The 14,452-nt window shown below is 42.3% G+C and overlaps 3 protein-coding genes and 2 long non-coding RNA genes across 7 annotated transcripts; 4 read left to right on the top strand and 1 right to left on the bottom strand.

Moving 5' to 3' along the window:
- Positions 1–38: 38 nt before the first annotated feature.
- Pig-p (phosphatidylinositol glycan anchor biosynthesis class P) lies at positions 39–448 on the top strand. The gene has a single exon (XM_076831195.1). The coding sequence runs from the start codon at positions 39–41 to the stop codon at positions 420–422; it is 384 nt and encodes a 127-aa protein (XP_076687310.1). The 3' UTR covers positions 423–448.
- A 149-nt stretch (positions 449–597) lies between these two features.
- LOC143378970 (methylenetetrahydrofolate reductase (NADPH)) lies at positions 598–2,152 on the top strand. Of its 2 annotated transcripts, none has more exons than XM_076831187.1 (5): positions 598–850; positions 920–1,140; positions 1,220–1,380; positions 1,451–1,773; positions 1,828–2,152. In XM_076831187.1, exons 1-5 carry the CDS (start codon positions 711–713, stop codon positions 1,901–1,903), a joined length of 921 nt encoding a protein of 306 aa, XP_076687302.1. In that variant the 5' UTR covers positions 598–710; the 3' UTR covers positions 1,904–2,152. The 2 variants fall into 2 exon arrangements, with proteins under 2 accessions (XP_076687302.1, XP_076687303.1); XM_076831188.1 differs by having other exon boundaries at positions 715–850; positions 931–1,140.
- A 143-nt stretch (positions 2,153–2,295) lies between these two features.
- On the top strand, positions 2,296–14,437 carry Kdn (citrate synthase). Of its 2 annotated transcripts, none has more exons than XM_076831172.1 (4): positions 2,296–2,456; positions 11,361–11,516; positions 12,080–13,003; positions 13,171–14,437. In XM_076831172.1, exons 1-4 carry the CDS (start codon positions 2,412–2,414, stop codon positions 13,435–13,437), a joined length of 1,392 nt encoding a protein of 463 aa, XP_076687287.1. In that variant the 5' UTR covers positions 2,296–2,411; the 3' UTR covers positions 13,438–14,437. The 2 variants fall into 2 exon arrangements, with proteins under 2 accessions (XP_076687287.1, XP_076687286.1); XM_076831171.1 differs by lacking the exon at positions 2,296–2,456 and adding an exon at positions 10,609–10,770.
- On the top strand, positions 2,463–6,749 carry LOC143378987 (uncharacterized). Its single transcript, XR_013088405.1, has 2 exons — positions 2,463–5,546; positions 5,613–6,749. It is a non-coding gene; the product is annotated as an uncharacterized LOC143378987 (long non-coding RNA).
- Positions 7,025–10,454, bottom strand: LOC143378982 (uncharacterized). Its single transcript, XR_013088399.1, has 3 exons — positions 9,526–10,454; positions 8,429–9,465; positions 7,025–8,336 (listed from the first exon to the last, which is right to left on the bottom strand). It is a non-coding gene; the product is annotated as an uncharacterized LOC143378982 (long non-coding RNA).
- Positions 14,438–14,452: the final 15 nt, after the last annotated feature.

Here is a 14,452-nt window from a genome sequence, read left to right as displayed (position 1 = left end):
TCAATCATCTAAAATTATTTCAAATAATCCTATGTAAAATGGAGCATACTCCGGCTCCATATGGACCAAGATCTGTTTACGGATATGCTTTGTACATAGGCTCGAATATGCTTTTCTTTTTGTTCTTGGTGTGGGCGATAGTACCGGATCAAATTCTACATCGTTTAGGATTAACGTATTGGCCTTCTAAGTATTGGGCAATAGCGATTCCAATTTGGGGTTTAACCGCTCTCGCTACTTTTGCATTTCTTATTTATCCAGCCATAAATCTGCTAATGACGCCAGATATAGACGATATTACAACAATTACAGATAAACATTCGCATTCCAGAAAAGAAACTGTTCCTGGTGGTATACCTCCTGTGTTTGATATCCCAATAACCGAAGTTTGCAGAAAATTATATTTGTCAAAAAAGAAATGAGAATAAATTTGTATTAAAAACTTAAATAGATTGTTAAAGAATTCTAGTAAAAATTTCATATCCTGTGTACATGTAATATGAACTTCCTGTTGGTATAGTAATTTCTCCAGCAGAATGTACCACCACGTGGAACCAGTCATGAATTTCATGTCTTGCATAATCCGATAACGAGAGTCTTATATAGTACGAGAGTAAGAACAAAATATCTAGTTAAGGCCTCGCTTACGATCGCGTAATTTGAGGCGTAACGTACGCAAAAAATTGGTTGGCTATATAGTAAACGCGATAATGATACGAACTACTTCTGGGCTCGCAAAAACTACAAAACATCCAGATCTAAGAAAGTTATTAAAAAATACAATCGATGCAAACAGTGCATTTTGTAGTTTCGAGCTTTTTCCTGCAAAGAATCATGATTTTTATCAAAGGTTCGTATGTTACGCACTATGTAATAAGTAACATGTTTATAGTTTTTAAATAAAAATTTTGTCTATTAGTTTCTTCACAGAAATGGATAAATATCGTCCTCTGTTTTATGCGCTAACATGGCACGCGAAAGGTACGACAAACAATTGCCCGTCTTTAGAATTGATTGATAAATTTCCGAGCAATACGGTTCTGCATCTAATTGTCAGCGATTTAACTCGCGCCGATGTGCTAAATATCTTAAAGAAAGCGTTAGATTGTGGCGTGAACAACATTTTTGCATTAAGGGGAGGTAATGAAATATATTTTTCTGAAACTTTTGGTAGATAACATTTTCCAGCTTTCTTCTTTAATTGTACATCGAATTATAGATTCCACAACGGCGAGTCGTGACTTTCCATACGCTGCGGACTTGGTTCGTTTTATAAGAAATCAGTTTGGAGATACGTTTTGCATAAGTGTTGCTGGTTATCCAGAAATGCATCCAGAATCGCCGTCCAAAGAATTGGATTTACTTTATTTGAAAGAGAAAGTAATTATTGTAATTCGATTTAACTGCCACCCATATATATGTATTAACGTGACGTTAATTTAATTTGAAGGTTGATGCGGGCGCTGATTTTATCATAACTCAAATAGTTTTTGAGGCAGACGTTTTTATTAAGTTCGCGAACGATTGCAAAGAAATTGGAATCAACGTCCCGATTATTCCGGGCATTCTTCCGATTCCAAACTATGCGACTTTCGAAAAAATGGTAAAAATTTGTAATGTCAGAGTACCACAGAATATTTTAAATACTTTAGAATCCATAAAAAGGGATGATCACGAAGTTCGTAACTATGGAACAGAATTAGCTACGAACATAATCAAAGAACTCATTGCGAGTAAAACTACTTACGGCTTTCACTTATTTACATTAAATAGGTAAGTCTGATGATCAAAAAATATGTTCATATAAAATATATTTGCCAATTGCAGAACGTCTTTGTCGTCAGAAATATGTGACAAGTTGGGTATTTTCACTCGACTATTCGAAGACGGGAAACGTGTTTGAAAAGGAAACCACAGATTGTAACAATTTATGTATTTCAATTTTGTACACCTGAGAAATACACAGTAAACTGTTTATAAGCGATCGTATTACGCGCCAAATTAACCAGTTATTACCAATTGCGAAAATTCCCTATAGCGGAACGCTGCTAAATCATGGAAACGTTTAATTTACGTTGTTAATGGTAGGAAACGCACATTAATCGCGACGAGCTCCAAACATGATTTACAATAATTCAACTAAACGTCATCCTTTGGTATCTTCGCGTTCTCACTGATGACAATCGTATGCTTTACTTAAGGCTTTTAATGAACGTAACATGGCAGATTTGCAGATACAGATGATCCTTCGAGGATACCTGCTACAGTGCGCATGCGCCCTCGGCGTATTCGTGACGAGCCGAGAGAAGAATTAGTTGAGTTGGGCGCCAGAGCTCCGCGTGGTCAGTTGGATAGGTGGTTTGACGGTATCAAGAAAGAGGAAGGATCTGTAAGCCAGGATACGAAGAGCAATGGCACTTTTCCGTTTTAGTCCAAAACGCTGTCTCGAAGTCCAGGTACGTGATAAACCGGCCCACGGAGAATTCATCGGTCTTACAACGGAATATCATGTTTGAATGGCCCCTAAACCATAGTACATGCTGTTCCGGTGCGAAATTCGAATGACGAGTAGATGTTTCACGTGTGTCGTTAATTTTGGTAATTAAAACGTATGAACTTGACGGCGACAATTGTTCTGGGATAAACATGTTTCGTCGTTTGCCCCTTTCGTGACGGCAGAATTTTTGTGCTCCGTTTAGAGCGAAGACGCTACGAGCCTCTAGATACGAGGCAGGCGTTCTATCGACCGATGGCCTAGTAACTATTCTATATAACGCGATCGAGCCTCGGTGGGTGTTCAAAATTCGAAAAAATCACGACAAACCATGCACATGGATGGTATTTAAGAGAGAGAGAGAGAGAGAGTGTGTGTGTGTGTGTGTGCGAGAGAGAGGTAGAGATGTGGTCTGGAATTCGTCGTTAGTGAACCGGATAAGACTGGCCGTGAAAGGTTCGCGACTGAAGGCTCTCTGACGTATCGAGCGTGGGGCTCAGGTACACCTTTGCGAAGCTCCAACAATGCACATTATTTCGGAACAATACGCCTAATATGCAATCGTCCTACCGAACTCACTCGTTCAGCTCAGTTGCGACGGGAAATATCAGGAGCACAGTAGAACGAACACGTACTATCTCGTTTCCAAAAAATTTTAGTGAAACCGTATATTGAACGATACCAAGATTTACCTGACCTAGGCGTAGCATTCATTTAGTAGAGGTTAATAGTAGTTACGTAATCAATTTTTAGGAGGCATATGTTACCTGGCTATTACTTAGTGTTAATTACAGATAGAGCATAGTTAGCATTGTAATAAATGATTCTCCTAATTGCGAATAGTGTTTGCAAGGAAAATAGAACATTTTAATGATTTTTTTTCAACGTATTGTTTTCGGTGACTGACCAAGTCCAGGTGCAAAGTTTGTTGTAGAACAATTCGTAGCGTGGGTGTACAGAAAATTCACGAAAACCGGCGAATAAGTATAAAATGTGAACAAACATCGTTTTTTTTTATGGCTGAAATTGATTTTACCGAAAGGTGGAATTTCTATGCCCGATAGAGAGAATTGTGGCCAGATGTTGGCTTCATTCACCGACACTAAAAATAAAAGGTCAGTCGGCCTGTCCGAAATCGAATTCTGTCAGTCGATCTCTGTCGCTGTAAATTCTCGCGATACCGCATACACACCGCAGCCAGAATCGACGGAACCTCGACCGAAATGGTTTCGTGTCACAAATCATAAGGCCACGAGCACACATGTTTGTGGGTCACAGGCGCAAGTACCCTTTAGAATTTAGAATCTTCTTCACGGACACAGATGCCCATTGAAGAAAAGCTCAGGGCAATTGCGTACGTTTCGCAAGGGACTGGCTAATTTTGAATTGAATTCGAGGTCAAAATCTGTTCCGTCCTCTTGATCCACATCGGTCGCGTGACCTGTTACTTGCGAACACCTGCTTGCAATCGAGCTTCTTATCGATCGTGTGGCTTCCATTAGGAACCAATCCGTGCCCTCTACTTGCATACAATAGACCATATTTCCAGTTCTAACCAATAACCATCTGAACCTTACAGTTATCGCAATTAAAGGAAAGGGGGACATAAATTTCTTCAGTGGAAATAGGAGGTACCTCGTGATCGATACTACTACATTATCAAAAGTATTACGTTTCATCGAGTTATTTCGTCGAATTCCACGCCTCCAATGGATCGAGCTCGAGTGGTGTGTTTTGTAGTCTACCCACGGCCGTCGCAATTTTTGGCAGATTCGAAGACTCGCCCAACTTATAGATGGCTCGACGATTACCTAATATCGGGGATATACGAATACGACCTTCGAATCGCGTAACACTGCCTCATGAACGTCTTGCCTTATTTTCTCTCTCTCTTTCTCTTTCTCTCTTGTCCTTCTACATATTAGTAACATTTATTATTAACGTTTGCTTGATGTATCTCAAGCTTTCAACATGCCCCGTTGTAGCCAAAACTTTCCATCGCCTAATTATCCAAGGTGTCTATTAATGTACCCGCTATACATAATGGGAAAGAGAAATTAGATTGCTTGCTGTCACCAGTTTTCCACAGTTAGGCATATGCAGTTAATCAAAACACAAACGATAGATACAAACTCATAGTAACTCCTTCGTTTTATTTCTGCAGATTCTTTTAATCACTTTTTTAGAGTCCTCCTACCTCAGTTAGCGCAAAGTAATGTTTTATACAACCCCGCTGGAGAATCGATGTAATTTTAAAATACTTACAAGTACCGTTACTCGCCAACTATAAGTCCAAGTGCCGGGAGTTACGAGTTTGGCGGAAATTAACGACAAAGCTTTAGCCAGCAGCAAGACTGTTGTATTCCAGCGTTAATAAAGGCTGGATTGCGCGTGACACCCTCTTCAGCCGTTTTAGCGCCATTTGGCGATTATATGGCGCGAAATCAATTAGATAATTGTAGTCCGCGGGTGTATTCTATCTTGTAATGCCCTTCACGAGCTTCTTGGTTACGCAATGGCAGATAACGAGTGCTATATGGCCCGGTACACACGAAGTTTCGAACAATTAATTGAACAGACTGTCGGTGTATTCTGATCTCACCGAGATTACCTCATTTACATACTCCGATAGCGGTTTTTAACATTATCGCCCCGGCGAAAAAAAATTTCGCTCGCTCGCTGCTAAAAATAATTTAGGTATTCCTCGAATAGTAACTCTTAACGGTTGGTGCTATCAAACGTTGTTATTTCGTTTAATTTACGCACATACATTTCATGCTCCACGGGAGAAGCTAATAATATTTAAAAAAAAAACACCGACGAAAGTCACGAAACCGGCAATTAAGAGTTAAGAACTCCAATATCCTACATAACTTAGAATACTATCTGAGCACTCGACGAAGAGTCTACCACCTTGACATCGTTCGCTCTGGAATGTGACCAAAAGATAGAAATAATGGAGATTATTAGGAGAAGGAAGTGAAGCTTCCTCGTAGCGAATGTACAATGTCATGATCCAATTAACCTGCTTTCAATCAACGAAAGAAATAAGGTTAAAGATCTCTGTTTTAAGCTCCTTATTTCGATTTTTCCCAATATAGATTTTACTCCATCATAGAATCGTTTGATGCATCGTCACACTCCCCTCTCTCTCTCTCTCTCTCTCTCTCTCTCTCTCTCTCTCTCTCTCTCCCCTCTCTCTGTTTCCCTTTAAAATGAGAATGAGAGGAAACTTTATGCGTCATTCCGCAGCTATAGCCCCGAGGAAAAAGCCTGCGACTCCGTTCTAAGGGAGCAAGAAAGGCGCGGTTTCTCTTGGAAACTCGTTTGAGGCAAACACGTGTTTTCCAGGATAATAAAAGCAACGGAGCGCACCAGCGACCTGTTTGAAATTTTATCGAGGCGATCACATTCGTAAAGGAATCGATTTAACGGGGCGCATGTAGATGGGTCAAGATATAGAGACGTGTATCAATAGAGAACGAAATTGTCATCTCGATAACACGGTAATGAGTAATACAATTGACCCAGCGTGCGCGGCTATGCTGAACCATTGACACGTGCACAGACACTTCGACAATGAAACCGTGGCATGACTGCAGAATGTAATTATGCGCCTCATACTGCACATGTACATACATGGATCTTAAATGGCACTGTGGATCGCTCGTTTGCTCGTTTAGATCGACGCGACTCCAAATTTCTCGCTGGTGTGATTCGCCTCAGCAAGATTTAAACGACGGGTCCTTTATTTTTCAATGGACGAAGGACAACGCGCGCGTACGTAGAATTTTATTCGGTTGACGATCATTAGGCGAATGCGCAGAAAATGTCCTTTTTTCCGTGGCTTGAATTCTGCGATACGATAACGTCAATCGTGACACAGTGCTTGGCGATCGTCGGTACTCCACGGTAGAGATAAAGTAGACTCTCGTGGCCCATATGCATTAGTTCTTGAGAAAGCCATAAACTGTTACTCATTGTTCCCTATTTTGGAATTCAATTCGGGCACACCTTGCGCGATAACGCCACACTTGTAACGTCAAGAACGATGATGTAACTAATCCGCCACATAGCATTGCAAATATTTGTTGTCTTCGGAAAGTAAAGTAAAAAGGTGTGTTCAGTTTGAAAGGACTCACGTGCCCGTGAACTATGAACCCTGCAGTTTAATGTTTAACGAAGACTACACTTCAAATGATCTGTCCTAGAACATATATATTTTTCGAGCTGAATCGTTTTTATCGTATGTAAACCGAGTATAGCCGAGGAGCAGGAAAATCATTGAAATTCTACACGCAAGCACGGAGCCATAGGAATCGCCGAAAAGTAGGAATTACATATTTAAAATTTTATCGCGAGTACGTGAGTCACATTGCAAGCTCGAAGTATAGCGCTCGAGGAATGACGTCAGAACATCAGATATGCAAATACCTATATCATGTGCACGTAGGTCGATAATTTATCGAGCACGTCAGAATAATCTCGTGGATCCGAAATTTAATTACATATAGGCACTGTCAAATATGTAAACGGTTTTTCAGATTACATTCGTTGAATTGGGAATTTGCGAGACACACGAGCGAAAGCAATAATTAAATTTTTTATCGCGCATGTAAATATTAATAGAAAATCTGCTTTGCTTGTGGTAATCACGATAATTTAATCTCTTTAATCTCGATATTTTATAGCGTGAATATAATGGCATCTCATGGTCGCTGGAGTAATCTCTCCACCGTCTGCTCAGCGAGACGACTGCATACACACATCCACGTCATAGTATTTGCTCTTGATTAAAACGCAATCAACAAACATCACCTTACGAATTACCTTTGACAGTTTCCTGCTCACGAGGATTTTATCTACTGTTGAATCGCGAAAAAAAAAATACTTCGATGATTTAAGCTGAGTCACGGGACGAAAAGTTTCGCGTACGTGTCATCGAATAAATAAATAAATTAAAATCTCAGAAAATTCAGTTTGCCAAAGTCTCGAGCATCGGTGGTTCGCATTGTCTCGGTATAATTTTATCCATATTGGAATCATCGAAAAATGCGTTAAGCGATATGAATCGTGTTGCGCAATTGAAATTTCCCATATTGATACGCATATTGTATCGCTTAATCAGAACCTTCTGCACGTATCAACGAATGAAATTTTATTAGGGAATTTTGTATGCCTTCGAGTAGCTTGGGCGTTATCTGGGATGATTTATAATGTCGACGACAACAAAAAAACAACGTGCACGAGTTGGAAGATAGATCGCGACGTGCATTACGTTCGCGTGGACATAGCGTAATTGTGCACACATGTGCCATCTGTCTGTGCCATTACGATAATCTGGCGTTACGCGATGCTTTACGTAGACGCGCTTCGCCTCTAACAATAACCATCGGAAATTCTTATAATTTATTTCCGTGCCGCAGTGATCTGGACTTTTACATTTTTACGCGCACGCTGGCTGCTTTATGTGCAGTGGGTTCGAACAAGCACGCGATTAGATGACAATCAGAGTAGACTTTGAATATCATTGTCATCAGATTCGAACGTTAAACGTTACAGATTTCGCTACTCGTAAGATTTACACGTAAACGGATATTATTCTTTGATTAATTATTATCAGTACCGATCGATAAAGAAAGCGCAAATCGTTCCAGTTATTGGTAAACAGTTAATTGAATAAGTGCGCGGCTAAGAATTAACGAATTGTCGCGACTTAATTAGTCACTACGTAAAACTGTTTATTAATTACGCGATGCAATCGCAACCCACATTAGCGCGATCGCGTGTTGAACTTTGTCCGTAACCCACTAATTATCGCTCATCGTAAAAAGCTCGGCCCCTGCAAAAACGATAGTTGTTACTACTTTGCGAGCTGCGAATTTGCAACTCCCCTTCTGCCTCCTTCTTTCTTTATAAATTCCGCTACTTTACCTTTGTTCCACCAATACCACTGTAGCCTTGCACACGTGCAGTGATAAGACACCTCCGTGGTGTGTATCCGTGTAATGTGAGCATTATCGAATCTTTACGTTTTCCTTCGTCGTAAAGCTCGTCGGTAACCTTTACCCGCAGCATATCTTATTTGCAATCGTAGGAGATTCGCACCTCAAAATCGCATAAAGATCGAACTTTCTCCATCCGCTGGAAGTACTTTCTCGAGTGACCGAGTCGCTAATTTCGATGAAACGAGTTTACTTTGACTATAGTTTCGAGGAAATCTAAGCTCTGCTACGCAGCATCGCCGATTCTCCCCTCCCAAACTTAATCACTGATTACCTACGAAGTATTTGGAAAAAAATTACTCGAGCAGGAGAGTATGATGGAGTCAAGTAGAATTGGCAGTATATCCCTCGAATGTTAATTGGATTCCTTTGTCAATTTGCTGGCAAAGGAATTGAATCGCGAGAGGTTTAAAACCCTATTTGATAAACAAGCGTACGCGGAGCGGAAATAAAAGTCGCCGTCAATCTGTTCAATTAGTATTTCATTACATCGTTGCGGGTACAACTTGATACCCGTCTTGCGTTGCATTCTAAGTATATTGTTACCTGCGTATCTGACGACAAATTCCTGACATTAACCTGTCGTACCGTAACCCGCAACGTGTGAGATATATTCTCGCTTTATTCTCGCACGGGAACCTCATAAGTACACAGTTTTATTACTTTACTTTCTGATATTTGGTACGCATTATTTCGCGTTAATACAGTGCTCCAAGTAATGAGGGCATCTACTTAAACGATTTTGTCACACAGTAAGGTCTCTAATCCTTCAACGACCCCTTCTGTTATGCAATACGCCACGTGTAATGATGATAGAAGCTTGTGTCTCCCAAACCATTAACACTAGTAACAGCTTCTCCTTAAAAATTGAGTCTTAAGTCAACTCCCTTAATCCCACAGAGATTGTCTTTTCATCGAAAGAAAATGGTCGTTTTCGCTCCCAGGGGGCACGCAACGCTGCTCTGTCTGTAATATAAAGGACAGTTTCACACCGAACTGAATATACCCTCGTAGAACTCACGTAACCTTCTTTTGTAACATTGAAGTGTCGCCGTGTTGCAAAGGTCACGTTCCCGCTTCCAATGTTCCTTATCACGTGTGTATTATGCAGTGCGGTTTGAATTATAGAACACGTGAAATTATTTATATTTAGATCCACTTATTTCAAACGCTGGCCATTCTCCAAACACAACGGTCCGCGCGTAGTGACGTTCTGGGCATATTGTTTCGTTTCCAATTCGTAAATGCAACGCTCGCCGAGGAACAGTGTAGGAACAGACTGTAAACTGTAATCCCAAAGTGTCACGGTAACCCGATGGCAATGAGCAAATTCCTAATCGCTAGCCAAGCCCGGTCGGTATAGACACAATGGAGAAAAAAAATAACGTACGGAACGTTGGAAAGATACGTAGTCCCTCGACGACTACTTTTTTTATCTGCCACTAATCACGTGTCTGTAGGGAGGCCTCCCGTGGATCATGCTGTTACGTAAAACGAATCGAGATGTGTCCGCGGGTTACGATCTCCAATTCTTCGCGAAGGATTGATCGTAAAAAAACAATGAGGGCGAAACGACGAATATGAGAACCCACGGGATCCCCGGCTACTGTCCCCTTTTTACCGTCCCATCGAGATGTCGCCTCGACCTAATTCCTCACGTATATTGCAAGCCGCGCCTGTGTGTTGCTCCGAGCGTTCCCTTGCATTCACTGTTATCCACGGACTTTTACGACGCACAGATACAACGAATCTGCTCGGCTGGAAAACACTAGCCGACGGAAAAAATACGGGGATATCCAGAGAGCGGGACGTCCGCGGGAATAATCACGAGGGAAGTGATTGCGGGACAATCGGATCGTACGTGTTTCTAAATTCGTTCTCTCCGAGCGTATCGGAGTGCGTATCGCTCGGCGCGCTATCTGCGAGTGAAAATTAAAGTCGAGCGAGAAAATAAATTGATCCCTGGGAGGAGGCATTCGAGGAACTAGTGTCTTCCTGTGTTACGAGATTCGAGAGTACACGCGTGCAGTAATAACCGAGTTACGAGTTACGCCACGTCACTCACAATCATTTTTTCCAACGCGACGCTCGCCGGTGTATCTGACCAAGACCTGCACTCTGATAATGAACTCTAACGCGAGACCCTGCGACCTCGGGGCGAACGATTTATTAGAGTTGGCGTGGTATTCGATTCTTTCCGTTAGGGGGGGGGGGGGGGGGGCAAGTAGGAGGGAAACAAGAATCGCACAGCGATGTCCGTTGACATCTATAGTAGGGTTTTTTTTCTCCTTTCTTTTTTCCTTTCATATAAATTATGATTTGCGCGTTATGCTCGAGATAATGCGTATTCTTCGATGATGCTATTATTCTTACGCTTCGTTATACCGTTTTCATTCTTAATTGTTTCGCAAGATAACGAGAGGAAACTCCAACGATCCATGAAAATGATCTATCTTGAGCTCTGTGTATTTCGAAGCTGGACTTATTTGTTGCTGGTGGACGTCGATTTTAACGCTCGCCGAGCGGTCGCGGGTCCCTACACGGAAGTGGATCCGGCAACTGTATCATTATGCGCTGCAACGTGCTTTTTACGTAATCCGTCACGCGCGATCGTTCGTTAAAACTTGTAACACCGAAACTTGCGATCCAATCCACAACGGGGATTTAAGAACCTTTATCGCCAGGAATTCACCAAAGTATTTATTTTAAACAAAATATGCCCGCCGCGATAACAGAGAGAGAGCAACTCGTCACTGAATAATTTAATTCGCTGAATGATGGGCTTCCCGAAGCATGAAACGTGGAACTTCCTCTACCAGTGAGCGCCCGCTTGAATTAATCGCGCGTCTTTCCATTTGCAGAAGGTGACTTCCACGATATTCTTGAGATCGCTGAGCGACTCCTCCACCGACCTGAAGAAAGTTCTAGCCGACAAGATCCCGAAGGAACAGGAGCGCGTCAAGGCGTTCCGCAAGCAGCATGGTTCCACCAAAGTTGGAGAGGTCACCGTGGACATGGTACGCGTTCTATCGTTATGCAATTTCTGACGATTGCACGTTTTCAAAACAAAACGGGGGACGGGATAAGTAAACTATTAACTGTGACGATGTTGCAAAAGTACGTAACGCCACGTGGAAGAAGAATTCTTATAAGGGGGCATACTTGTGGTCGTTTTTTTTTTTGCCTTGCTGATAAGAACAGATTATAGGGACCGCAGAATGAGCGGGCATCGCGTGCTTATCGTGTGATCGTGGTAGGGATGCAATTAGGTGGCTGCGAGATTTCTTCTGTCCGCTAGTAAAAATAAAACGAAACTTCACGGTTTTTGATTATCGTCTTATATTTCTGAACGAACTTCGCGAAGTCCCGCGGATGTAAAATTGTAAAAAGAATCAGAGAGAACTGAAGTAGATATAAAGTCGTTATTGTTATAAAAGTAGCTGGTAAAATTGTTCAAAATGTGCGTTTTATTGCTTTATTACATCACAGGTCAGTGTTAATGAACTCGTTTCCTGTTTGTACCCTTGAAACTTTAAAGTCTAGCTTTGATAGGTGGCATTAAATTATTGGAACTTTGCAGATGTACGGTGGTATGCGTGGTATCAAGGGCCTCGTGTGGGAGCCATCGGTATTGGACGCCGACGAGGGTATCAGATTCCGCGGCAAATCGATCCCCGAGTGCCAGAAGCTTCTTCCAAAGGCGTCGGGTGGCGCGGAACCACTGCCGGAAGGTCTCTTTTGGCTTTTAATCACCGGCGACGTCCCCAACGATGCCCAGGCGAAAGCTCTCTCAAAGGAATGGGCCGCGAGGAGCGCGTTGCCCGACCACGTGGTCAAAGCCCTCAACAACTTCCCCAAGACCCTTCACCCGATGTCCCAGTTCTCTGCTGCCATCACTCTTCTGAACAGCGAGAGCCAGTTCGTCCAGGCGTACACCAAGGGTGTACACAAGAGCAAGTACTGGGAGACCGTCTACGAGGACTCGATGGACTTGATCGCGAAATTGCCAGTAGTCGCTGCCACGATATACAGAAACATTTACAAGGGCGGCAAAGGCCTGGGCTCCGTCGACTCTGGCAAGGATTGGTCCTGGAATTTCGCGAGCATGCTCGGCTACGATAACGCTCAGTTCATCGAGCTGCTCCGCTTGTATCTGACGATTCACTCCGACCACGAAGGTGGAAACGTATCGGCGCACACTACTCATTTGGTGGGTTCGGCATTGTCCGATCCCTACCTGTCGTTCGCCGCTGGTATGAACGGCTTGGCCGGGCCTCTCCACGGTCTCGCGAACCAAGAGGTGTTGGTATGGCTGGAGAAGCTCCGCGCTCAAGTCGGCGACAGCCCCAGCGACGAGAAACTCAAAGACTTCATCTGGAAAACATTGAAGAGTGGCCAAGTCGTTCCCGGCTACGGCCATGCCGTGCTCAGGAAGACTGATCCCAGGTACACCTGCCAGAGAGAATTCGCGTTGAAACATTTGCCGGACGACAAACTATTCAAGGTAAGCCTTGGAGTATTTCGGATGACAGGAATATAGCGAGGTACTTGTAACGTTGATTCGCAGGAACTCGGAAGTTGGTGGTTTTACGACCACGCTGTATTCCTTTCATTCGCAATAAGTCTCGTCCTTTAATTGTGAAAATTCAACGACAATGTTTGTATTTTCAGCTGGTTGCTCAAGTATACAAAATAGTTCCCCCGGTTCTCTTGGAGACTGGCAAGGTAAAGAACCCGTGGCCGAACGTAGATGCTCATTCTGGTGTTCTGTTGCAATATTACGGAATGAAGGAGATGAATTATTACACCGTCCTGTTCGGAGTATCGCGTGCTCTTGGTGTACTCGCGTCCCTCGTCTGGGACCGTGCCCTCGGCCTTCCGATCGAGAGGCCCAAATCCCTGAGCACCGACCTCCTCATGAAATCTGTCAAGGCTTAAACGGCGACATCCATATTTATAAAAGGAAAGAAACAAATCGGAATCATTAAAGCTTCTAAGTTCGTGTCACACCATCACCATAACTTCAGGAACCAAGGAACTGACTGCTTTGTATCATGTTACGAATGGAATTTTCTCGGAACTCATTTCGAATTCATGTTGATATGACTTCAGGGAAGTCGTTTTAATTGCTGCGTCTCGTTAAGAAGATACGGAACTAGACGTTAGAAACAGCAAGTATCATCTCGCGTAACGAAATATGTATTGTTCAAATGTAGATATTCTAAAATGAAATTTCGTGGTGCGTTGCGTCGTGAAAACTTTCACCTGCATTTCTCTCGACCTGCTGCCCGCGTAGATTCGAGTTAAATGGGGTAGAGTTTCTGCAACGGAGAAACACGTATGACAAATATAGATTGGTATACATAGTTTCAACTGCCAAGCCCTTACGAAAGCATAAGTAATACCATACATTAACAGTAGGCACGGTTCATTGTAAATATATTTGTCGCTTTACGTTTAACTTAAATAGTGACAATTTTAGAAGTAAAACCGATACAAATCGTCGTAATGGAAGTTAGCGAATTACGGAACTATTCAGTACAAACCATAGGTGTGCATAGTTAACGTTTTGCAGACACTGTCTTGTAATGTAACAGACACTGCCAAGGAACATCGGAGTTTTTAGAATACGCCTGGATTTTCACCGACAGAATGTTCACGAAAAACAATAATTACTCTTAGTAAAGCGAGTAAAATAGAGAAGGAAAATATATAGGGCTAATGAAGTATATAAACAATGTTGCAATACTAGCACACCAGTTGTTGGTTATAAATTCTTCGACTACACTAAATACATGGCTCAATCGCATCGAGTCATTACAGTTTACGTAAATTAAAAAAAGATGACCAGTGGTAGATCCACTGTTATGAGAATGAGTGAGTGTGTGCGATACTTTATTTATAACGAACGTGAAAATAAATAAATCTTTGAAAATTATATCTATCGAATACC

Source organism: Andrena cerasifolii, chromosome 2 (genome assembly GCF_050908995.1).
Source record: "Andrena cerasifolii isolate SP2316 chromosome 2, iyAndCera1_principal, whole genome shotgun sequence".
Lineage (NCBI taxonomy): Eukaryota > Metazoa > Arthropoda > Insecta > Hymenoptera > Andrenidae > Andrena > Andrena cerasifolii.
The sequence above is the reverse complement of the archived record's forward strand: the minus strand, read 5'-3'. Positions and strand labels throughout refer to the sequence as shown.